Source organism: Aphelocoma coerulescens, chromosome 6 (genome assembly GCF_041296385.1).
Source record: "Aphelocoma coerulescens isolate FSJ_1873_10779 chromosome 6, UR_Acoe_1.0, whole genome shotgun sequence".
Classification (NCBI taxonomy): Eukaryota; Metazoa; Chordata; class Aves; order Passeriformes; family Corvidae; genus Aphelocoma; species Aphelocoma coerulescens.
In genome coordinates, this window is record NC_091020.1 from 22,207,865 (window position 1) to 22,235,656 (window position 27,792).

The window sequence follows — 27,792 nt, forward strand, 5'->3', positions numbered from 1 at the left end:
CTCCAGATATTCAGTAAAATTTATTATTAAATAGTAACTTTAAAAATTTCACATTATTCCTATTTATGATGGCTTTGAACTCCAAGTGCATTGTAACCCCCTATTTCATTTTTACAATGAATTTTAACATATTTTTATAGCAAAAAATATAGAAAAAGCATTACTAGCCATTCTCAGAGAGTAGCTCAGTATTTTAACGTCAAAGGAAGCAATTTTTCTCTGAAGAAGTCTCAGGTGAATAGCCCAGTAACAGCAGCCTCTTGGCTAATTCTTAATACATCTTTTCATAGTCAGGGTGAAATATATCAGTGAAATTAGCCAGTTTATAGCAATGTTTTAATTAAATCTTATATTTCATATGTCACAACAATCTCATATCATTTTTATAGACAGTTAAGATCATACTCCTAGAGCTTATAAAAACATTTAGGCATAAAACTTTTTCACTGAAAGAGAAGGCAGCAGAAATATTCATTCGTGACATCAAGATGTGGAGACTTCACAAATGAATAGAATGTATGATAGTTGTGCTGATATTTTGATATATTTTCCATAAAATATATATAATCATTGTTAACAATAGAAATTTGATAAAACTGGGAACCATGGTGATGTTAGGTAAATACCATATTTGAGCTTACTATAAATTTTACAAGTACTCAGTATGAAGATAAATATAAAGGGTGTATTTTTCATTATTTAAACTGCTGAAATGTGTTCTGATGTAAATTTCTCTGCTGCTTAACAGATCTCCCATCATGAAATGACGTTTCCCAGATTCACAGACATATTTACTGATACATCAGTGTTGCTTCTGAAAGAAATGCAATACTTGAACACTGGTTCAAATTATCTCAAAAGATGAGTAACTCCTCACATTCACACTTCTAATCTTCTTTTGCCCTTTCTTCAGATGGTGATAAAAAACAAGACAGAAAAGGTTTATGCAATATAATGACTAGATCATGACATTGTCTTCTGAATTGCCATCTGGCCACTGGAAATGATGCATTAATTTATATTCCTCTTGGAATATTTTGGATAGCAAGCCCAATGCTGAAACTGTTCATTTACTTATCATCTGGATATGACAAATGATAAATCGATCTTATACCTCTAGAGAATTTGGGGGACTGAATTTAAAAAAAAAAGTATTTTAATACTCAAAAAAAGCAGACAACTTGATCCTTTAGCCTTTTCTCCACTTAAAATCCTTAGAGACTTCAACTTCACAGTGCTGGCAGACCAGAAGGGAAGGGTGGGCCTTTCCTGGGTATAGAATTTTAAAACTATTTCATAAAGTTGCCTACTAGGTCAGTTACATATTTTAAGTCTTGGCATGGTTATGTAAGCACGCCCAGAGATTCTCACTTGTAGCAGAAAGGCATTCTTGATCTCTCTTGGCAATGGCAACAAATCTTGGTTAAAGGCAAGAACTCTCCCATAACCTGAGAACATGGCAGGACTCTGATTAAGGAGCTTGACAAGAACACAAACGAATTAAGAGAGGATGGCTCCTTTGGCTGTAACCTTTTCTTGATTACCCCATCTCACATGAGCTAATAAACATCCAGCCACAAGTGAAACAATATTGCCCCTACTATGCAGCTTTCCTAAGGATGGAGTATGAGTCAAGCATTCCTACGCCCTCAACATCAGCAATCACATCCCACTCCTCAGCAGTGTGACAGTTGCCATTTTTCATAGAAAATTTTGACTTCCAGGATAAGAAGAAATGCCCTCAAGTTGCAGCAGAGTGAAGGTTTCGATTAGATACTAGGAAAAGGGTGGTCCAGCACTGCAACAGGCTGCCCAGGAGAGTGGTGGAACCACCTCCCAGGAAGTGTTCAAAATACCATGTGGATGTGGCACTTGGGGATATGTTTTAGTGGTGAACACAGTGATGCTGGACTAACACTTGGACTTGATGATCTTAAGAGGTTTTTTCAAACCTTAACAATTCTCTGATATTCCATGATGACAAAATGAAGTCAGACATTCATGAGATGGTATCAAGGCAAACTGAATATGAAGATTGCTGCCTGATGAGAAAAGGATGACTAGGCAGGCTTTTCTCAAGTTTCCCTTTGAAATTATAGTGACCTTCTCAGTAAGAACATTGAAAGGAAGAAAGAATATACGTAATTCTTTTTTGTACTGGGAAATTTCATGCATGGTAGAATTCCTTTTTTCAAATGTGATGACTGACATATTGAAAAATTAATTAAAATGTACAGCTGATGCAATTGCCTGAAAAAGTCAAAATACTCAACTGAAGCCCATGGCATTTGTCATTATAAAGAGAGGAACCATAATACAAGCGGAAGCCATAGTCATGTAATCAAGTAGCCTATGACAATAGTGTTCTATTTGAGGCATAGTTTTGCATTGCTACAGCTATGCATAACTAATTAGGCAATCAGAAGTAGGTCTCATTATGCAAAGTTTCTCAACCATGTCCTGAAGAAGTACTGTAGCGACATTTACTGTACGCCCCAGCAGTCATTTGCATGCCAGGACACAAACTAACAAATAAAGAAGAGACTAACACCATATTGGCTTTCCACAAGAAATACTTTTAAGTCTGACTTGAGTTTCTGTAAGATTTAGGAATAACCAACTCCTCTTCCTCAGGAAAATAAAAATTAATTACTTAAACACAGGAAGTATTTAGGTTTTCTCATATTCTTCTTCAGACAGATAAATAGCTAATGTGTTTCCACAGTTCAGGCAGGTCTACATAACATGCCTCCAACCCATACCACCTTAAATTATTAATACTAACATGCAATTTAAAAAGTAAGGGTTGGTCTCCAGAGTACACTGCTGCTTGGAATACAGCCTTTTACAGGGGACATAAGGTTAAAACATGGAAAATGAAGAGAGAATCTGTAAATCAAGGCACTTGTCTGAACTCAAATTGCTAGTCTGATCTCTCTGACAAAATTAGTTATTTATGCTTGAAAGAAACAGCATTAGAAGGCTGATGGCCTTTGAAGTAAACTTGTGTCCAGGCAACAGCAGGAGAAAAGGAAGATGAAAGTTTAGTACTCATTTTATGTGAGATGTCTAGCAAGTCTTTTCAGGTGTAATCAACTTCTCATACACACAGGTAATGCAATACACATGATCATGTTTCTTTTGATTGCATATAAAAACAAAGCTTAACTTACCATTTAATACCATCTGTAGGTACCCAAGAAATGTAATGGGCTATAACATATACTTTTTCTATAATTTATCTGTCAGCTCATTTGCTCACGTGCTAGAGCCATGATTAGATTTGGAAAGGACCTAGTTTTAGTAACAATATACTGACAAGAAAAAAAAAAAAAACAAAAACAACCCCAAACAAAACAGAGGGGAAAACCCCAACAAACCAAACGAAAACCCACTTCCAAAATAGGAGAAAAGAGCTGTATGTCAGTAAAGCCATCTCACTTCATTTCCTTTGCATTGTTCAAATTACTTCAATTGAAATGCAAGTGTTCAAAAATACTGTCACAGGCCAATATCCATTTGCCCCCCAACAGTCAACAGTGAGATGTGTTTTCTATAGGTGTATATCAAAGTACCTGTGACCTACATATATGCCATTAACTTCTTTCATAAAATTGAAAAAACAAACACTATTGACATTAGAGTGACTCTACCAAACCATCTTCAGAAACTACATCAACAACCTAAACAGCTCTACATCATATCAAAACATGTTTCGTTTACTGTATGATCTCATTATCACTCATTGAGCATGTCAGGTAGAGACAATCAGGTACTGTTCTGCACTGAAAGGTGTACATAAAGATTTTTGCATTTATCTTCAAACACCCCCAGTCCTGGAGTCAATACATGCCAGTCTAGCTAGCTGAGAACATAAGTGGGGAGAGATAAAAAAAAAGGATCAACAGTTCTAGAGACCCGAAACTTTCTCTTGCTGGATTAACCTTCAGAGAGTTAGCAGGTCTGTGGAAGCACAGTGCCATAAAGCTATTTGAAGAGACTACACCTGGGCCAGGGCTTATTTAAAGTACTTCATGAATCAGTTGTCTATCACTGAGCTGCTCTGTCAGTTGGTGAAAGGTTTAGGGATGCTCAGATGTGTTTATTGTTATTAATTTTTTTCTACCAGCAAACTGATGGACTGCAGGATGAATATAACTGCAGCCTTCTGGAGAAACAGTGCTACACCTGCTCTATGCCTTTCATCTGCCCTTAAGTAGTCTGTATGCTGCAATGTTATATTCAGAGGAAGCTTTATTTCATTAGCATAACTCCTGTGATCTGTACACTATCAGAGATTCTTAGACAAAAATAACACCAATCAGACCAATAGCCAAAATTGCATAAAAAGCTTTTAAAGTAAAATATTTCCCAGATGACTCAGAAGTGTTAATCTGCTTATGACAATTCTTGATTATTTGATTACATGCCACTGGGACCAGCAAAAAAACCCAAAACAATAATCACAAAACCCCCAAACAACACACAAAAGGAAACAAACCAAAAACCCTACTAAATTAATTTTACAATTTCAAACTATTTGTCAAATGCATATCACTTTGACACAGTACAAATGCAGAAATTAATTATCTAATGAATACTTGAAGGACTGGTTAGAATACTGACCTGTTTTACTTGCCTACTGTAAGAATTTTGGAAATATCTAAAAAGAAGGTAAGACGTAGCAGTTTCCTACATAAGAACTTCAGGATTGATCTCTGTTCTTTCTCAGTATTTGGTGTATCTCCTACAGTGTAAACTTTATTTTGTGATGGCCAGGAGCCACCCAATGACAATACCATAAACAATTAAATATAGGGGGTTTTTATCCTGCAGGGAGAAAAAAGAGTGGAGAGGACCCGTTTTCATGGAATTCCAGCATGTTAATGGAAATATGTCTTAAAATTCATTCTCAGTGTTGAACAAATTGAAATACATGAAAATTTAAAAGTAATTCAGTTGCTGTTTTAATATTTCTAACAAGTTTTGCTTTGAAGAAATGGTTTGCTTCACCAGTATTTGGGGTGGTTTACCTGGCATCAGATTCTGGATGTATGTCATAAATGCTCTCATATGCTCACATTTGATTCACAGATTTAAAACTACTGCCTGGACTCAGAGAAAATGTATAATTATACCTAACATTGATGTTGACAGGAAAAGTACTTTAGAAAAAGCCAGCCCTGAGATGTTGACTCCAAACTGCTGCTACAGTGCAGCATGTCCTCAGCTGCAGCTGTTTGTAGGGCCACATTCAAATCAATCCCCCACAAGGGAGAATCAGAGGGTTTTGCTTTGACTTTTTAAGGCCGGAATAAGTGTCAATTTTTGTTCTTACTACTGAACATTTCAGTGTTGTGGCTGGATGGACCCATATATAGCTGCTGGATATAAGCAGAGATGGAAGTGAGAGGTCAAAATTTAGTGTAAAGCATCTTCTTAATCTGGTCTCAACACCAAAGAAAGTACATTCTTGTCAAGTTCTTCAAGGTCTCCATCAAAATATTTTTATAGTTCTGACATACTGTTTTTCTAGGGTATTTTAATTCTAGCAGCCAAAATACTTAGACACATTTTTTGTGAAAATACATATTTTTCAATCATGTTTCAATAAGCACTTATCCAAATTAACCCTACAGGTTTTATGACACAGCACAACTCTGAGGTAATGGTCTATTACTTTAATGATAGAGGGTATCATGGTTGCTGCTCTTGCTTTTCATCATATCAATGTCTCCACAGGTTATATTTTAAAATGTTCCCCAGACTGATTAGTAGTAAAACTTGAGTTTTATATATTTCAGGTAATTGAAATATTTTTAGAGAAAATGCCTAAGTTTAATTAATCTTCCAAATTAATTCACATGAATATACTCTTAATCTCACATAATGAAACCCTTACCCTGAGCATTTCATAATATTCTGCAATAATTTAAAATATTGTCTTCCTATCTCATACATGAGAATGCTGCTGTTAAAGTAGCATCTCTCACTAGTCCTTTTCTGCCTCCACTGCCTGGAGTGAGTTGTAGACCATTGTCTACAGGGTTTAAAGTGACCTCAAAATAATATAGAAATATTGATTTACAATTTAAATTGTTATTTTGCTTCAATTGTCTCCTAACTCCTTGACAACTAAGGGTCAAGCAGAGTCAATTAGGTAAACCAAAAATACCAGCTCTGAACAGTTTCTGCTTATCTCCCTGGATTTCTCAGTATGACCCTTAGCTGCTCATCTCCAAACACCCATGACAGCAGAACACAAAATGATTATAAATTATCTGCATTTCTGAATCAAGTTATTTGGATCTGTTCTAATCTTGTTAATCTTGTGCAATCTCCAATATTCTGCCATGATTTGGTACATATCTGAACTTTCAATTAAGTATCCAACCTACCAACACACTTATCAGGGATTTTCAGACTGTTTTTTTACCTACCACCAGTCCAAATCACTACTGCTTGCTTCATGTCTTTTCCAGATGTATTCCTGTCCCAACTGTTAAGAAAGTTTAGGGATCATTTGGATCATTTCATGCCTTGAATTTCTGCCTTTCACACAGAAGTTCTGGAAGCATTTTGTTCATTCTTCTAAGAAGTGTCTGCCTGGATCTCAAACTTGCCATGATACCACCTGTCTACTCCTGGAACCAATTTCCTTTCTCTAAGCATATCTTAAAAAGTCCTTATTCTTCTAGTGAAAGTGTCTCAATCAAAGTCCTAATTCTTTACTAATACCTGCAGTGGTAATTTCAAACAATAAAAAGTATTAATTGGACTCAACCTCCTGTTTGGATAATGTAAATTATGATCAAAAGTTTTAACGCACAACATTTAATTTGTTTGAAATTTTTTTTTGTACCTTTGCATTACAAGTGGACCATGATTTGAAATTCTTCCTTTCCCCTTCACATTTTTGAGATTTTCACATAATCATATACCTCCCATCTCAAACATTAGTATTTATTTCATTGTTTACTTGGCAGTGGCTACTGTCACAATGTAAGGAAGCACTTAGAGGATTAAAAAACCAGATTCTTAAGCTTAATTTTTTTTTTAATTAAAACCCCCCACAAAATAAAGTGGCTTTGTCAACCATTTTTAGAAGACTGAAATACTTAGGACAGACTATAATAGAAAAACGTGGTTTTCAGGGGATCAAAACCCAGTCCTAATAGTCTGTATTTCCAGTGGCAAATCTATCCATATGACAAAAATTACATCTGAAAACAACTTTTGATCCTAGCACCTGTTAGTCTAGTTTTAGTTGAGAGCATTTCTTCATTTGTAGCTCTCCTTTTTATGGGTTTCTTCATTTGTAGCTCTCCTTTTTATGGGTTCTTAACTTTCTGCACAGTTTAATGTTTTCAGAAGGAGCACTTGTGAACTGTAATGGTCCCAGAGCAGCTATTACAGCTGTCGGGGCATAAGCACTGTTAAACACTCTGCACAAGTATTTACAGAACAGAAATAAAAAGACTTCAAAATTGTCATTATATTCTTTGTGGTAAATAAGAAACTTCCTGAAAATTAAAGTCTCTCTACCACTGTAGAGTTTCTTGGTTCATAGAACTAAAATAAGTTCCTTTTCTAGTTTAATATTCTAATAACTGTCCTGCTAGCTTCTCAAACACTGAAAGGGAACAGTGGGGAAGTTGGGAAAGATGCTGTGCTGCAGAGAATCCTACATGACCTTCCTTCTGACCTTAGAATTGCCACTTATTACTAAACTGATACAATATTCCGAGCTAAAGAAAGAATTAGGCTGTCTTCATGGAAACACCATTAATGATTTCAGCTAGATCCATTCACAAATGATAAGAAATTAGTCCCACATCATATGTATATTTTCATATATGACTATGACATTTACACACAGGCATAATGACAGAAAATTAAACACCAGAAAAATCAAATATTATTATCATTGGCAAGAAATGATAAATGCAAGCTAGCAGCAGAATTGAAAACACCTTTTCAAGATCTCCTGTAAGGGAATACTCCTTGCCAAGAAAAATGTCACAGACCGGAATACAGTTCAAAACTTCAGTTTAATTATTGTAACAAAAATATTTATTTTAGTTTATTCTGCTTTATCATAGGAGACAAAAAATACACATTTGGATATTTTATCCTTCTACTGCGTCAGTTAATAAAACAGAAGGGTTTAGCATGATATTTGTGTTGTAAATCCATGTCCAGAAATATCTGGCACTACCCAATAAAATAACCCCCTAAAAATGTTTGAATAAGCAGCTTTTGGAACATGACTACACCTCTTTGTTCAAAACTAGCTATAGAAATCTTTAAATTGCTAAGTAGCACAGGCCAAAGCCTCTCCTTTAGTGCAATTACAGAAAGCCACAGACAGTGGACATTTGCTGTAAAGACTAGGTATGCAAAGGCAAAATAAGAACTGATTTTAAGTTACCTTTATTTTAAGTCCAAATAGTATCCTTAACATTTGATAGCCTCAGGGAGGCACAGTCTTTCTGATGTTTCAGTGCCTTGTACAACTGTGATTTAGCCTTAAGAACCATCACAAATTAGTGTGTAATAGCATGTAACAAGCATATTAATACATGCTATTGTAACATGTAACAAGCATGTTATTACATATTATTTTAATTTGTTATGACAATAATAATTATATAAATTAGGATATAGTATATATGGTCATGAAGATGGGATTAAAACTAAGAAGTGCTGAAGATAATTTTAACAGTCACAACATGGCCAACATTTTCTTATTTTCAACATGAAGAGACAATACATGTCCTAATATTTTAAAAATTTTTTTCAAAATAGTACAGTTTTTAAAAGTAAATTCAAAACTATGTCTTTAATATGTTAATTTTTATCAGAACCTAGATCAAGGCAGAGGCATGACAGCTCTAGTATTAGCATTTTTGGCTGGAAAAGGACCATGCTCTACAGTAAATGCAGTGTTGATGCCCTTCTATCTTATGAAGTGCCATGTATAGTGCAAATAAATGAGAAATTGAAATGTTGCATGCTTTTAAACAGCTGTTTAAAGACTTGGAGTTTTATTCAAAAATATTTTGTCTTATTTTAACAGTCTGTATGTATCACATAACTTGGGCAAGTCAGAGTATTTTTCCAGTCTACAACAGCAAAAGTGATGACATATTTGAAGAGCATTTTTTCTGAATAGCTGTGCATACTGCACATCCCAGTGCATACTGCACTATTAGCATCAAGGTCACCTATTAAATGGCACAGTAAACGAGGTAGGCAGGAGATCAACCATCCTTATTAAAATATGCTATGGTAGATATGGTAGACAATGGCTTTTATTTTACAGTCTGCCAAAAAATAAGTAACATAAGGTAAAAATCAGTCAATCTAATTCTAGCTTTTTAAAAAGGGATAGCTATTTTGTAAAAGATTTTATACTATTTATTTCAGTTTATTACTATGCTTTACAAATTGCTTGTGCAGTGCAAAACATAATTCAGTTGGAAAATATAATGAAGTGATTAACAGCAAGTCTTTCAATTTTGATATAATGGAAATAAGAGGAACATGCTTTAATTTAAGTGACTCGGCAGTTATGTAATAGCTCATGCACTTGGCATTACTCTACTAATTGGTCTAATATCAATTTTCATTGATATTAGAAGAAAGCCAGTAGCTGTGAGAATAGGTCAGATCTACGCCTCTAGATCTACAGGACTCCAAAAGGGGTCAAATAATCAGTGAGTAGATGAAATTAATAAAGCCAAAAGACCCCAGTGGACAGGATTTCATTTGACTCCCTTCATAACTTCTATTTGATAGTTCAAGAAGCATTTCAGGTCAATTATATTAATAGAAACTGTTTGAGTGAAAAGATGTTAATGATTATCCAGAGCTAATTAGCATAGCTATTTTCACTCCATCTTCTACAAAGAGAAAGGCAGAGCCTGCACACAGAATCACTCTCTTTTTGATCAATGACGGAAACTGGCAGAGGACAAAAGGATGTGTGCAACAGCTTAGCAGCTTTTAGTGACAAGCCAATACTCTGTGATGAAACCCAAAAATAAACACTGAAATTTATAATTTATTAAATAATATTTAAAAGGGAAACTGAAGCAAAACTGGAACAATACAGTCACTGTCAAATATTAGATTTTACATCTTTCATATAAGCGTATTCTACTTCATTCCTCTTCCACTTTTCACATCAGCAGATGCATCTGTAGATCTCTGTATCTCTCAAGCAAACAGGCACAGAGATGGCAAAAGTCAAAGAAAACTGAGAAATATTTAATAAGAAACAAAAATGAGACTACCTAACTAATAGGATCTAGTATATTGGAACCTACAAAAACTAATCCAAGCCTTTTCAGCTGATAGTTCTTCATAGGTCCATCACTCAGACTTTTAGAGGGTGCCATGAACAAGCAGTTTGGCTGTAAGTCACTCTCATATGCTACTGAAGCTTTTTTTGTTCTCTTGTTTTTTCATGTTTCTTCTCATGGTTTACTGTGTAAGAAACTGTTTTTATCTGTTTCAAACCCATATCTGATCAAATCTGGATACCTAGACACAAAAAGTACAATTTGGAACCACAGCGAATTACAGCCATGAAAAATCTCTACCTCTGTACTCAGATTCAAGCACGCAATTGAATTGCTCCAAATAAAGTAACTCCTGATGCATGATTTAATGAGGTTTATTGCAAGTATCAGATCTGTTCCCCTTGCCTGCAAGCCTGACTATGACAAGGGGCGTGTGTTACCGTGTAATTAAGCAGCAGTCATGAATGATGCTGTCCTCCACGAAGATGCCTCTCTCTTCATCTGTTTCGATCAGGCGCCCAGCGTGGTACCAATGCACTTGGGTGGTGTTGTCCACGTAAGTTGCAGTACACTGGAATGGCAAGCGGTCTCCATGGAAAACCACTTGTCTCTGTGATGGGATCAGCTCAAAGAGAGGGAGTTCCAGAGGCCCAGCTGCAGGGAAAACAAAACAAAACAAAAACAGGAAAAAGAAGCTTCAATTAATTCATCTCTGATGAATACTGTAAAGTGAACTAATTGTATACAATTCTAGCTTCTTAGATGCTCATGTTAAAATGCCAATATGAGACATGACCACTAACTACCCACTGAAGTCTGATCGTGTTGTGAGTTCAAGAGATCACATTTTTTTCACTGGTGTGAGCCCAGATAAACAGGCTTACCAGAATACCTACAGAAAATAAGTTTTGTGAAACAGGTCACAGAATGGTTGATGCTGGAAGGGATCTTTTGAGATGCTCCAACCCAGCCTCCTTCTCAAGGCAGGATGCTTTACTACACAAGAATAAAAATGTGAGTCTTCTAATTAGAGAAAAAAATACAGCTATTAATACAGGTTCAGTTAACATTTAGAAGACCACTTCACTGTCAGTAGATGAAATGCCCACTGTGCTCCAGAATGAAACTTACTGTCTAGAGAGCCTAAACTACTTAATATGCCTGGGATTTGGATAATGATAAGACTAATAAAAGTTCAACTTTCCCTTGAAGTTCAACTGTCCCCATAACTTTTTATTTCCCTGTTCCTTCTGCCTATTCCACAAGTCATCTCTACTCTCTAGATAATTACTTAACATTAAATATTTATCTAAGTAGCTCTTTTTATCTATTAAAGGAGGAATACTTTTTACCATATTTTTTAATGAATTTTCTCTCTCAAAGCTCTCTCCAGGAAACACCCCAATAATGAGAACACCGCACATTCTAAGCAGGCTATTAAAAAAACCAGCTGTCATAATCACAAACCCAAATGCCTAAACACAATTTAAAAAAAACCACTGCAAATTTGGAAGGTATATGTATTTTTGGCCCTTTCATCATAACAGATGAAAGTCTGTTATGTTACAGACTTGAGAGAGATTGAAGGTTATTTTCTTCAATCCTAAAGTCTCTCTAGAGACTGCTTCTCTAGATAGTGTATGTTTTCTTCTATATTTATTTCTAGATCTCAAAACTACCTTAAGACAAGTTCTGCTAAATACTTTCTTTATATTATGAGATTAATGCTATTTCTTTAAATTCATAACAGAAAATTGAAAAAGAGCATTTTAGGAAAAAAATAACTGAAACAGAAGCTCTGCATGTAAAGATGATAATCTTCTTTGGGATAATAAGGAATAAAGGAGAACCTTATTTTCTTTTTTCTGATATAGTTCTTCTTAAGCGGAAGGAAATTACTACCGCTGATACTTTGTTATCATCGCACAAAATTCTGATGGTACTGAAAATACTGAAGACTCACAAACATGACTGACAAACACCTTGCCATGAACGTTCTGCACAACAGTTCCCACAATACAGCCTTTTCACCTCAGCCTTCAATGCCAAAACAATTCACTGCGCCTGGGTCACTTTACAACCTCCCTCTGCAATCTCACCTTAGACAAAAGGCCTGCAGTCTTGCACCTTGGTTATCATTCTACCATTTTAAAGCTAGATCTTCTCCCTTATTTTTCTTCTGTTTTCATTTAAAGGCTTCTCATCATTAATATCAATCCATCCTACAGAGTTGTCAGCTGAAAGGTCACCCTTCCACATTTGCACCACTAGCAACTATCTCAAACATCTATTTTTCTGACAAGCTCCTTTTTTTTTTTTCATTTCACTGCTCACAATTTTATCTTCCTTAGCTTGCTCCTCAAAATCCTCCATTGCCCATAACAAATACAGATGAACTTAGCTATGCCTATCCAGGTTGCAAGCCACAATCACTGGTTCTACAACTGCTAAAATTTGTGGACAACTAATAGTGCTTTTCCTCTGCTTACTCAGCATCCCACCCTAACACACTTCCTTTACATCATTCAGGTGTTGTCTTTGGAACTCTTAAATTGTGAGAAGCTGCAGTTACAAACCTAGCTTTGGGCCCTTGTTACTATTTGAGTATTTAAGTGTTAAATGGTATATTCATTACCTGCTTTGAGTAAACAGTGAGAGGGATCACTTCTGCTTTTACACAAGGAAGAATGCTGGCCAGCACAGCATGCAAGATTGGTACACAAGTGAATATGTACTGCTGCTGTCTGGGAGAAGCACACAGAGGATTAAGGGGCTAGCTGTTATGTACTGAAATGTTTTAAGTCTGCTGTGACTATAAAGGGCAGCCTTCAGAAAACTCTCCTTACCTGTGTACCCATCCTGTACCTTACTTTTTGACTGCACCTGTTGTATGGAGACAAAGACACACTACAAAAAATTCCTTGAAACATACACAATATTTTTATATGACCTTTGGCTTCTAATTAAGAGAAAAGAAGGTAAATCATATTAATATCTCATTCCTAATACCTGCAGCCTTGGTCTCAATAATTTATATTAAATGTTTTTAACTAGCAGATGGAGAGAATCTCTCTCTCCCAAAAAGTTGGTGGTGCATTATGAAGTCAATTATGGAATATAAGGAAAAGATATGAAGCACAAATTTAGCCATAAATTAATGAAATTACTACCAAAATGTAGAAAATCAAGCATACTGTCACAAGTACAACAGCAAGAGATACTACTCACAGAAACAAAATATTTCTCATGAATACAGTGTTTTTAACTGAGGATGTTGTATCTGGTCAAATGGTTTTGGCCATGCAGTGAGTGACACATTGTGTCATGAGGCTATGAAATAGGAAGAGTGTGAACTGGGGTATCGATATCTTTAAGTCAAGTTAAATAACTTGTTGAGCATATGGATGAAGTGTGTAACACTAGCACTCTGAATTTGTCTGTCTTTAGCACTGGTGTCTAAGGCTCCCCCATTAACCCATCTGTTGCTCAGCCTTGGGGAATCACCAAACCCAGAAATGGAATGGGAATGAAGTGTTCTCTATGGGTTTTGTCAATTAATGATCACAATAAACGAAAACCTTTTTTACTTCAGTATGTCAAAAAATGATCAGTCCTATCAACAGTGTACTCATTTTCTTTTTCTTTGCAAATCCTTTTAAGTGCCAACAAAGATGCAAAATGAATTAAACATACCTTTGGAATTAAACATACCATTATGCTAGCATATCCTCCTGACCATCATTGAGAATGGACCTATTTGGGTCGGCCAAATTGACAAATAATGATGAAATCTCATTTTCAAATTAAAAAAAATAAAATTTCTATGGATTATGACATTTGCAGACCATGGAAGGTAAACATAAGTACTTCTGGAAACATCTGTTTTTAATCTCTGTGAGGTCCACATAAAAAAATTAATACCAGAGCTAATCCTCAGTTGCTTTCCAGGGATAGTAATGATTTAAATGTCTGAGGCTGGCTCTGCAACCATTATTCATGCAGAAGTTTCAGATGACTTCTGTGACACATCTCACAGTTATGAGGATTAATTGCATCAATAAGAGTTTCAGGATTAGGACCAATACACTTTATCCCAAACAGCTAAAAAATCATTGTAGAATTCCATTGGCATCTGCTGGAAATACTTATTTTAAGTCCATAATCCAACAATCTTTCAAATTCAGAACACAAATAAAAGTATTTATTAATGCTGTACACACATTTTCAAGCTTGACTTTGAGAATAAAGTACAAAGTAAGAAATTCTGAAAGTACTTGGAACAATTTTGGCATTGATTTGACAGCACTTTAAATATAACAGCTCTCCAAGCATAGTCCTACACAACAGAATTTTCTTCTTTGGTTATGTGGGTAATAAAGACTAAATTGGGATTACTGAATATATATAATCTCTGATGTTCAAATTTATGTGTGTGTGTGCACGTATGGCAGACACGACAGCTTCATAAGATTAAAAAGTTCACTATTGTATGTTGAGAAGGGAGGGAGTAATTTACAGGGATTTTATTTACTTTTTACACACTTGAAAAATACTCCAAGATGCTTGTTTTAAGATCATGCACTGTGCTTGATGCCCTCGAGTTTGGAGCCAGCACCACTATCTGCAAATGAGAGGTGTGACTCCTCTCTAGGCATTTAGATCAAGAGCTGATGGAGTGTTTTACAGTCTTTACCTGTCTTGTCTCTCCAGTCAGCACTAAACCATGATTGCAGCAGAGCACCACAGGAATCACTGATTGCAGCATGAATCTAAAGGTCTAACCCATCATTACAGTAATTACATCTTTTTCGTTATCTTTCACTTCTCAGCAGAAAAGGGTTTTGTTGACTGAAGGCCAGACTCTTTATGCAATCTAGTCTTGTATTTCAGATTAGCTCTAGACTAGAATACTGAGGACATACAGAGAGGGAATCGGGTTACACAAATACCACTGAATTAGGGCATCTCTTGAGTCCTTTTCACAGAGTATAGCCCTGCACATTTTAATGCATGCAGTGCCCCAAGATGCTAAAAAAGTTGAAAAAGAAAATAGAAATTATTTTAAAAACAATTAGCTAAAACAGAAAAATAGCAAGGTGTGCTGAAGCTCTAAGGAAATGTTCCAATGCATGTATCCTTAATATATTTCTAAAAGAATTTGTCTCACACACATGTACACACATTATACATTATGTATATCCTATTTTTTTCTTCCAATTCAGTTCTTGAGATTTTAAAAGTATTTCAATTTCCTATCTAGTTTTTGCCTTCCTTTCGGTTTTAAAAGTTGGAAAGGAGGAAAGTGTGAAGGAAATACTGCTGTTGCCTGATATACATAGAACAAAAATGCTTGTAAAAAAGATAACATAAAGTGCATTTCTACCCATATTTTAGTTATTTTTTAAGTACCATATTATTTAGATAATATTCACTTCTAATGAATGGACACTACTGTCTTCTGGGGGAATGACCAAAAGCAAACCTCTAAGCCCAAAACCTGGCCCACGCAACAGCTTTGCCTAAACACCACAGAAAGCTGGCTAGTCATCAACCAACAGGACCAGCACAAGGTACTGGAGAAACTGTGCCCTACCTCTAGCCACTTTTGTTGCATTTTCTGCTGCATAACCTTTAACCTGGGTAGCTCAGCTCTACAGCTCAACAGCTACTAAGTGCATAAACCTGTACTGCACCAGCACATTCTGCTGCTCAGTCTACCAGAACAGTTTTCTGCTGTGCTTTTTCTGGTCCTCTTTAATTGGCTTTGTTTGACATCAACAGTTTTCACACAACCAGAAACAGGAAAATCCACAGGTTTCTCCAGGCTGCCCACACATCAGCAGTACTACAGTGCTCACTTCTCAGGATACACCATTGACTTCAGTTAATTGGTAGAAAATTCAGTTTGCTACACTGTACCACAAGCTTCTGGGACAGAAAAAAAGAGCCAGAGGTTGGCATTTTGCTTCTTGTTAATCACTTGATTTACTGTATTGCCAATGGGCTTTTTATTTGAACTGAGTGTGCCTACAGAGTGCGGCACATCCTGCTGACAAAAGTGTGAGTTAGAGCTCTAATATTTGTATACAGTCTCAGTGGGAAAGAAATGTGCATGGAAAGCACAGTGGGGGAAAGCTGGAAGTGAGGACAAAGCAAAGGAACCAATCCAAGAAAAAGGACAGATGAAAATGAGGAAAAACAAATTGAAAAACATTAGTTAAAAATCTGAATTGCTGACGGTGCAAATTATATCTGATGATATTTACTGAACAAAACTGGAGAAAAAGGGCGTGATCTGAACGGCTCCAATGGCCAGCTCTGCCAAAAAGGGAGGTGCCAGCAAACCAACGCCAGTTTCTGTGTTGCAAAATTTGCTGGCAGTAATGAAACATTTGGTGTAGAAGGTCACAGACGGCACCACGTGCCAAGGAAGTCAAGAATGAATACAGAACTGAGGCCAAGCTTCAGTTTTAATAAAAGCTGTGCCTGGCTCCAATTTCAATGCAGTACCAAGAAAATACAGATGCCAACATGTATTAAACACAGCAGAATAAGGTAAGTCTCTTGGGCTTGGGACAAGAAAGCTTTGTATCACATTCATTTATCACTCACTGCAGAAAAAGCAGAGCTTTTGTTTGTGTAATAGCTTCTAATTTCCACCAGCTTCATAATGCTGGCATGGCAAGACATATTCCACACCATTTTATCAGTCCCTTTCACTCTCATACATGCTTTTCAGACAGGAATATCAAGCAGTGGTTTTGTTTTGGTTGGTTTGTTATTTTTTTTTTTTCTTCCCAGCATCTTATAGTTAAATTATGGGGTTACGTTTGTTTTGTAATGCTAAGTGCTGCACTGGAATGGTAGCCACTAACCAAAGAGCAAGATTTCTGATATGTATGCTGTTTTACTTAAAGCTACAAATTCTGTATTGCGTTTTACTCCTGCAAACTTCTGTAAAGCCATCAAAGGAGATAAGCAGAAGTAGTACACAGGATTTACCATAAGTTAGAAGGACAGTGAGTCCAGGCTGTCACAGTCCACTGCTACTGCTTCTTCAGTTACCTGGGTTAGTTTACCTCAGAGAGGTACTCAATATACACAAAACAGAAGATAAAAGTCAGTTCAAATATGCCAAGATGAGCTACAATCATAGCTTTGGATGAGTCTCTGAGACTCACTTGGATTCTGTAACTTATCTGCTTTATTTACTTAAAATAATTTACAGCTACATAGAAACTAAGAAAGGCTGAGCTGGGGAAAGTGCAATTAAAATCTAGTCAGTTTTGGCAAATCCAAGTAATACAGGTTCCATCCAGCACTCTGCAGGTGGATGACATTTCCAGCCATGACAAAGTTACTTAACCTGTCTTTGTCCACAGGAGTTTCCTCCAGATTCATATGGCCCAGTAAAACTAAATTACCCTTTTTGCACCGGTTCTAGGGACTGATGTGCCTTGTGAGGGAGCAGTGGAAAAACCCTTTCTTATTTACTGATGATAGCAGTGATTTACTTGATAGGAAAGTAGAGGCAGTGAGAAACAGAGGTAACAGGTTTCACTTATTTAATAATTGGTTTCATTTATTTAATAAAAATGTCAAATATTATAACATTTGAATTTGTAAAATGGTAACAGTTACTTGAACGATTTCCACAATATGAAATTCAAGGTTTTGTTCCAGTCAAACAATTTTAAAAATTGCTTTGTCTTGCACTGGCATAGAAATTTAGAAGACTAGGTAAATAGTTTTCTCACCACTGATTTCTTTCTTATCAAATAAAACTTCTGCAACTTTTCAATTTCTTATTTTCAAATTGCCCCAGAACTCTACTTCAGAAGATGGGGAGCATTTGATTACTTGCCATATGCTGAAACTTGAAGACCATGGCATATTGACAGCTATGGTATTGGAAGAGTAATCAACACAAATTCCTTCCTGGCACCAGTCAGAACCCACTGTTAGAAAGCTAATTTTGATTACTCAAATTACTCTTATGGCAAGTGAACTGGCTGGCTCATGGCTTTGCATACTCATTACAGCTTGCAGTTAATAAAAATGGCTGAGCAGTGGAAAGGTAAAGCACCCAGCTCTACAAAATCACAGGTTTGGGCTGGAATGGACCTTTAAATGTCTTCTTGTCCAACTGCCCCCAAAATGAGCAGGGACATCCTTAACTCCCCAGGTTTGCTCAGAGCCCTATCCAACTTGACCTTGAATGTCTCCAGGAGTGTGTGCATCCACCACATCTCTGGGTAGCCCATTGCCAGTGTCTCACCACCTTCATTGTAAAAAGCTTCTTCCTTATATTTAACCTAAATAGATCCTCTTTTAGCTTAAAAACCATTACTCCTAATTCTATTGCTACAGATCCTACTAAAAAGTCTGTCCCCATTTTTCTGAAAAACCCTCCCTAGGTACTGAAAGGATGCACTGAGGTCTTGGAGCCTTCACCTCTACAGCTGAGCAACCACAGCCTTTCCTCACAGAAAAGGTGTTCCATGCCTCCAATCATCTTTGCAGCTCTCCTCTAGACCCACTCCAACAGGTCCAACAGGTATTATCAAATATACTGATTAGCTTTATCTAACTGGGAAGTGCAGTGGTAACACTCATCTTTCCAAACATTAAACCTTTCTTATTTTCATGTCATAACTGCACACTCAGAGAGTGGCAGGAAGGTCCCAAGAGTGTCTGTGATTGCCCCTAATTGCCCAGAGTCCAGTAGGCTGCATGACTATTCATCTATGCCAGAAAGTATTAAAAAAAAAAAAAAAAAGTTCATAAAAGAAATGCTGAACGAGCAACAGTTCTGTTGAAGTATTAAATTTTTCCATTCCAAACTCCTTTCAGCCCAGCTGACAGTGTCAGAAGCTCTCAATAGCCATTTTTATACAAACATTAAAGAAAGTGCTGTATGATGAAATGTGCTATAAAAATGTGAAATGCCACTATGGTATACTCCACTTAATTAAAAGACAGTTTGTTAGGATATAAGCTTTATAGGGAATTTTCCTATGAGAACAATTAAGATTAATTACAGCAAACTCTAATGAATGTCATTATTGGACAATATTAACATAGGTTTGTTAAAAAGCTTATATAATTTTATCTAGAGACCACCAGTATTTAAAATTTAACCCTAGCGTTTTAATGTACTTGCTACCGTATTGTAAATAAAGAATATATCTTCAGGGATACTCCATGGGTTGTAGTCAAGGCTGTTTGTTTTACCATTGTTTTGTTCATGAGCAAATGGCTTTTGGATACGGCCAGCTAAGTGTTCAAGGGCAGAAGTATGAAGATTAAAAAGGCCTCATTTCACTGCTATTTTCACTCCGCCTTGGCTAAATTTTTCTTCAGCTATTTTGCATGCATTTTGGAACAGCAGTCAAAGACAATGCAGAAAACAAGACACAAGTGTACATTAAAAACTTCTAATGCAGTATAGAGTAAACTCTTATATAAGTAAGTATATAAGAGAAAAATAAATTGGGTACATTTACAGCATCCAAATCAGCAAAATTTCAGGGATGAAAATTTCTGTTAAGCTGGATTTTCATCTGTGAGCACAGATGCAAGAAAATATGTAGTAGTAAAATTTCATGCTCAAATGAACATTTTAATACTTCTGCTATTTCACATTTATGAGATTTAACTGTTACTAATTTTTTGTCCCCTATCTTGCAGCAGTGTTCTAAACTGCCACTAAAGAGATTAGATAATCTTTAATAGTAAATGTAGGGCAACATATTCCTTTTTCCCCCATTTTGAGACTGATCATATTAGGTGAGAAACCCAGAATTTGGAGCCAAAAGGTCCCATTGTTCATTTCATACTACCAAATGATAGTATGGAAACCAGCTTTGATATACAAATGGCCACTTAGCTCTGGCATAAAATGAATCTACCCCATCTATCTTTGAAAGAGCCAAAATACACAGTTATATTATCTGATTTATATACATTCTGTTATTATGCATATTTTTTTATTAAAGAAAATCATGAATTGCTAACATTGTAAAACAAAAGTAATGAGAAGAGGATTTAAATACTGCTAATTGTATCACTATCCATATCTTGAAAAACCTAATCCTGTGAAAGGTTATTAGTGTGACTATTCCTATTTCAACATAATTAGACCTATTCATGTGATTAGGCACTCCCTGAAGAATTAGAGCTGAAGTCTTGATCCTGCATATTCTGGAAGACAATGCTCTGCATGAATGCAGCAAGCTACCTGTGGACTGCCAAGAAACTGCAGGACTGAAATCTAAATCTGGATAATTAATCCATCATTCTTCATGCTTGAGGTTTTGAGTTTAGTCAGTTACCATATCCTGAAAACTCTCACAGTTCAATATTTACACTGAGTTAATGGAGTAAGAATGACTCGTAAATTAAGAAAGAAATGGTTGAAACAATAATCTCAAGCCTGTCCCCAAGTTTAAGTAACAAATGAGACCAAAAAAATGTTTTGTGTGCACTGAGAAAAAGAAATGAAGATACTCCTTTTTAATTTTAAGCCAGTATTTTTTCTTGCAATATATTTTACAGAGAAAAGAAAACTTTTAAGAAAAACTTATATGCAAATATATATATTTGTCATTTTAAGACTTGAATGGCAATGCAGATATTTAATTTTTGGCACCACATAAAAAAAGAAATTTCAAATCTCACTTCTCAACCAACATCCCTAACACAAGATAGTTGACAGTATTCTTAAAGACTCTCACAGATCGAGGCTGAATGCATTAAGTTGATTTCAGCTTAAATTTAAATATTGAAAAAGTTCTTTCAAAGACAAAATTCCCCAGTATCTGTTTTTTTTTCCTTTTTCAGCATTTAAAAAGTACATCTTTCTTTCAAAGCTCTTACTATTGGACAGTGGATACTGACTTACTCTGCTAGGAGTGATGGGGAAACAATGTGCAATTACATTAGGTAAAATTATAAAGACATTTCAACAAATACAACATTTAAAACAACACTATTCCATCATTGCTGAAAAAGCATTTAAAGCCACACTGTGTTTTAAGAATCTATGTTGAGGAAAAAAGAAAGCTGCTTCAAAAAAATGAAAGTACTTTATAGAGGAAGTATAGAAAACAAAATGTTCTCTTTTTTCCCAATGGTATTACTCTAATTGATTTAAAATGTCTTGAATGTGTTGAATTTTTTTGCATTTTTAGGTAAGACTGCGACAAAGAAAAAATTACTTATCAAAATAGACTACAGAGCTGAATGTGGCCTGAGAGAAATATGCCCTAATGCTCTCCTGATATTTAAGTATGAGAAGTGCAGATTAGAAAATGTGACAGTCGGTAGGTAATGATGAAAGTACTTCCTACCTTTGTATTTAAGAAATTGAATCTAAAAATGGACAAGGAATCTCTAAGAACACAAGCAGAATGAATGCATAAAGAATATAAATGTGCTTTCTTTTTTTTTTGCTTTGCACAAGTTTCAGTGTGAACAGGTACTGAGCATCAGAGCAAAAATTGCCTACATTTTAGCCTGACTCTGCTCCTTTGGGGGAACAGATACTCTGATTCTCAATGAAGTGAGGCAAACTACGACAGACAAGGTGCTAGTTAAGTACAAACAATTCCCTAACAACTATATCTCCTCCCTTCCAATAAATTATTCACGTTTTCTATGAAACATTTAAAGAATTTTATTGCAGAATACAGAAGTCAGAAAAGGATTTATCTCCTTGATTTCTATTCCTTCCTTTTAAGTGTCCCTCCTAAGTAGGGAGTCTATCACACCTCAAACCCCACATTTCAATAATATTTTATGAGTCAGAACTTGCTAATTTCACTCATGAGTTAACACTTTAAACTAAGGTAGTTTACAGAGTTCAGAGACTGAGTAATAATTCAAACACTGTTGGACACTCACAACTTGTAGCTGTTATCTTCTTTTCTCATCTCTATTTTCAGTAGGAAGGATTTTTATTCTACTGCAGTGTTAACACTTTTCTCAGTAGACAGCCCCCTGAGGCATGGCAGAAGCCTCACCATACAGATCCTACACAGACAAAACTCCAGTCCTATTTTGAGTGCTCACTCCTTGCCATCCCCAGTGAAAGTCCTAACTGGCTATTAAAGCTTTTAGTAAATTATGAACCTACCCAAAGAATTTCTCACTAAAAGTTCAATGTAAATGCTTACAATTCTATGGGTCACAGCCAACAGGTGCACCACCCATGGACGGAACACATATTTTGGCATAATACATACTTTCAAAATAATTTACTGTAATAACCCCTGTGTGAAATGCCCTGCACTTGATTGTCATGAATGTGAAGCATACAGAGCAACAAGAGAATTCAAACCAAGCTTCTGGATACCGAAGCTCTGGGTACTCCACCTCTGAAAAACAGGCTCCTGCGACTCGGGAAGAACCCAGCTCTCACTTATGGGAGATGAGATGGTACCTAAAACCAGATACTATCTCACCCATGTTAGTACAAGAAAGGAAAACAACTTGGCTGAGATATTTTGTCTTGTAATTTGCCATTACTCTGTGCTTTGCAAGTTCTATTTCTACCACGTTTTTCCCTGAGACTGTGTCTTAAATGAATGTATCTAACATTTGCGCTTATAACTATTTCCGTTACCTCTTAAGTTTCTTTGCTGAGGATGGTATAAAGAGAATATGTATTAATATTAGCTTTGCTAATTGTCTCCATTTGCTCTTGCTGGTTGTAGTTATTGCAACAGCATGGGTTTTTCCAGAGATGTGCAGAGTATAGGTAAAGAAATAATGCTGTATCTTAGAATTTCTTGTAACTCTTCTCCTACAGTCCCATGTTGAAGCAGCTCAACACAGAAGGAGATTTTCTCCCAATCATTACAACACAGATAATAAGGAAGTGGGAAACAGAAACATTTGATGCAGGAGCATAATAAAGAGAGAAGCAATCGATTTGTTTCTTCCAAGGAAAAGACCTGTGCACAGCTTTACATCAACACAGAAAAAGGGCAAACATGGTTTTGGGGGATTATATTTAGCCAGTATCTCATAAGGGGTCAGATGCAAAGGGCCAGAGCGAGCTCTGCTAACGTGGCCTGAGAGCCATCCAGGATTGTTTAAGATTGCTTTATGGGGCTTTCTGGCCGACTGCCTCACAGCACGGCTCAGAAAGGTAAGGACAACTACAGGAAAGGTAAGGACAAGTACTGGAAAGGTGTCATGCAGCAGAACAAGCTTGCTTGAAAGTGCTGTGATGCAAAGATGTGAATGTATGCATAGCAAACCATCTGGTTGAGTAGTGCAAAATGACTTGAAAACAATATAGACTCTTCTCTACATTTAGATTTCCTGAGAACTGACAAAATACTACCTCAAGTTCTTTGAACCTTTCTGCTTTATAGGTCCATGTAACCATATCATGACTAAGATTAGGACAGTAGACTACAGAAACCTGAAAAGCTACTGACACCAAAAAAGAAAAAAAATTTTACTAACTGCATGAAAAAATGCATAATGATAAAGAATAGAAATGTAATTTATTATGTAGTAATGCAATAAACTAAGCAAAAAAAAAATAGATTTCTCAATATCCTTTTATATTTTCTTTTCAAGCAATTTCTTTTTAAATTAAAAGAAGGGAATAATATGCTCCCAATTACTTATTTATAAACATTAGTACAGCATATGTATATTAAAAAACTAAGATTTTAATTTGTAGGAGATCTGCATGAGGAACAGCATTTTGTCCCAGGAGAATTAGATAATTTTCTTTGTGGTATAAATAAATAATAAATAACAAATGTCTTAAAGCACTATATAAAATGATTTTTATTCTTTCACTTTTTAAATACTTGTTGGTAATATTTAGCAAATATTTTCAGCATTTTAGTCAAAACACTTAACTAAATATTATTGATGTTATGTCAACTACTTTCTAACTTTTAAATAAAATCTAATTGGGGCAAAGAAGAAAGTCAGCACTTTCCCAAGTACATGTTTTGATGAGTCAACGCTTTCTAACAGAAAAACACTCCATCAGAGTTATTTGTCAATTGTAATTTGCAGAACAACTGAACTTTTACTTCTTCATGCTGTTCAGTAACATCAATACAGTTTTGAGACTGAGAAGCTAAATTCTCGTATCTCATTCATCAGTATAAATAATCAAATCCCAGCCTTAAGAACAATCTTTCATAATCCCCTTAAGAAAAAAACTCATACAGGTCTCTCCTGAGTGAAGAATTTGGCCTAGAGAATCCATCTCCGCTGATGATGTGTGCCAGGGAAAATCGCAAACTCCTATCAGACCTCAGGTGAAATTTATAGCACTTGTATTCAGGAAAATGTAATTTTCCTCCTAAAAATTGAATAACTTGTATTTGGAGCCATGGAGAAAGAGTAACAAGGCACTACACAAAGCCAATTTCACAACCATTTTTCAGAAAGATGCTCTGTCCATACCATTATGAATTCATCACAGTCCCTTCTCATTAAGGTAGAAGACAAGGGCAAAACTATCCTTTGTCCTCAAACTAGCTTTTCAGCCTTATTTCCAACATTGTGAAGAATTGCTTTCTAACCAAACATTCCTGACAGTTGGAGAATTTTGTCAAAGAAGATTTAAGTAGCTCTTAAAAGCTGTTAGTGAAATATGCAAGCAGAACCCTGGGAATTTTAAAACTGTGCAGTTACTTAGCTCCTAAAAACCCCTAAAGCAGGTTTTTAACTGTTTCCAACAGGCAACTTACTACTTTGGCTATCGTGACTTAGCAGATGCATGAGAAATACTTGCCAGGAATAAATTCAAAAAATGGGTTTTTTCTCACTTCAACATATAAAATAAATCTAAAAAGCTGATGGCAAACTGCTCCCTGTAGCTGTTCAGAATCCACATAATTTGACTTTTTGGTTCATTCCCTAACTCTCCTGCAAAAATCTTTGCCCATTTCTCTCCTATTGTTATTTTTTTCCCCTTCATTCTCCTTTTTTTTTGCTCATCTTGTGACTGCGATACCTCATGACATCTTTTAGCATGTAGAAGGAAGATCAGTGACTATAAATAGAATTGTCTGACAGTATGGATGGTGTTCATATGAAGGAGTTTTTAATTTTTAAGTCACTCAATATTTTCTTTAAGATATGTTTAATTTATTCAGCCCTGTGCATATTTCAACACTTATTATTTATAAATCATTCTCAATAGCTAGTATTATTTTGGTGCCAGACAGACTTCTATTATGCCTAAGCTCAAATTAACTTACAGAAAATGAAATTGGTAAATGTTCTGGGCACTGTGAGCTGCCCAGCAGATACTCTGAGCACTATGAAATACCTGGCAGACATGACAGAGCTGGTGGCAGGCTCAGCAATTATAACCACTGTAAAACTCTGTGGATATTGGAAGCAATTTCAAGCTACTGGAAGTCATTACAACCCTTGTCAAGTGTTCTATGGACATTGTAAATAGGAGTGAGAACTAGATGGGCATTATAACTTCTGTATCAAAGGTGTGATAGGGAGTCCTATTAGGAATTAAATTATGAAATTCTGAGAAATTGATTTCATTTCCTCTGTAAAATTCAGAGACTTATATTCACTTGTTACCTGGAAATACCAATTAACAGTCCTTAATCATTCTTCTGATCATTCCAGCACTTTTAGAAGAAGTACTTTTCTTGCTGGGAAATGGATGCCCATGCTGGCTCTCTATAAAATGGGACCTTGATATTTGAAGAGTATTGCAGAATTTCAAATGTTTGGTAACACAGGCTACTGGAAATGTCTCATCTTTTGCTCACAAGAGCTCATTCCAGATTTGCCTCCAGACACCTATCTCAGTTTCCTTAACAATTCACCTGATGCACCATCCATAGGTAGTATTCACATCCTTTCACATCTCTTCCAACTTATAAACATATACATTTGTTGCTAAAACCAATTCTCCATATATCATTCCAGTCAACTTCTGATCTCCCTTCTGCTATGAATGTTTTTGTTAGCAACACACATCATTCTTCTTGTGGTTATTAAGAGAAACGTGTGACTCTCCTTTTGTTTGCAAAAGACATTAGCAAAGTCACAGTCTCAGCAATTTTCTGTCATTCAAGCATGTCAAAGATTCAAAGATTCTGCAATTAATCAACTATGTGTGAAATTAGACTTCTGATTCTGCAACCCACCAGCATCATCTCAGGCAGCGATCTTCTCTCTGCAGTATGATACTTCCAAAAATCTCTGGTTTAGTCTGCTCATTGCTAGACAATGCCCAGTGTAAAATGAGTTTTCTGTACTCATTCATATTTTTTGCTTTCTCCCTTACACCATATTCTTCATGTTTGTTATGGTGGAAAATCTCCAAAAAACGCTTCACTTCTAGATCTTCAAATACAGAATTCACCTAACTGAAGCTCACTGGAAGAATTCTATTCATCCCCAGGAAGCGGTGCTCAAATGTATACTTACAGGTTAATAAAAATAAAAAATACAAGAATGAAGTTTGACATTGATGTCACACTGTCAGATATATAACTTGAAAGAAACATTCTATAAATTCCTGTAGGAATCCTCAGTTTCATGAAGTATACAATGTAGAACTAGCATCATAGTTAAATGTTTTATGTCATAATTGCATATAACTGAATACATTGCAGGACAGTGGTGTTCTTGACATATGAAATAAGAAATTTTTTTTTTTCCATTCTCTTTCATTCTTAGGTGTATCTTCTGTGTCACATACCTGTCAGACTTATTAATTTTTTTTTTTTTTTTTTGCATCTTGTCTATTTTTTTAATATTTTCTCTGGATTCCACTTCAATTTGTAGTGCTAAATGAGAGTACAACTCACCACATATCAGCTGGTTTTCCTTCAGGTTATAAAGTGACAGTCCATGTAAAGCACTGGGGTAAGCACAAACTGTTTCCTCTGCTATTCGGACTGAAGCATTTCTGGCCCATTGCAAGACCCATTTTAGGTTACAGTCACAAATGAGTGAATCAGTGTTGAAATGTCTACAAAGGCAAAGAATGACCATAATTGGTACACATGCAGTCTTCATGAATATACTTTCTTCTGCTAGGTTCAAATTATCTAATTCCAAAGAGAATTCTAGATAGATGCACAACTATGGATGTATGAATACAAAGATGTTCTGAGATAGCCACTACACATTGTCCCACTGTTAATTACTTTCCTAATACTATGCAAAAATTCTGGGTTTGGTTACAGAACAGCGTCACTGACTACTGAAATAATTCTGAGTCTGTGTTATTGCAGAAAATCATACTATAACTTACTTCCAATTACTAAAAACCCCTCTAAGTAGAAACATTCAGTATACACTTTTAAATCTCAGGCAGGTACAATTAATATCAATAAATGGGAATTTTTATTGTAATTGCAAGAAAAATATTTAACATTACTGGTTTTGTGCAATTAGAGGCACAATATGATGTAATGCAGGAAACCATGGAAAGGTATAGGATAATAAAGTATAAAGAAAATAA

The 27,792-nt window shown here is 35.7% G+C and overlaps 1 protein-coding gene across 1 annotated transcript in view; it reads right to left on the reverse strand.

The window, feature by feature from the left end:
* The window catches only part of ADGRA1 (adhesion G protein-coupled receptor A1), a 263,226-nt gene that overhangs the window by 122,752 nt on the left and 112,682 nt on the right, over positions 1–27,792 (reverse strand). Inside the window, exons 6-7 of the mRNA XM_069019776.1 lie at positions 27,134–27,297; positions 10,748–10,961 (exon numbers count right to left, since the gene is read on the reverse strand). Coding sequence (XP_068875877.1) covers positions 10,748–10,961; positions 27,134–27,297 — 378 coding nt within the window. The remainder of the gene's footprint in view (positions 1–10,747; positions 10,962–27,133; positions 27,298–27,792) is intronic.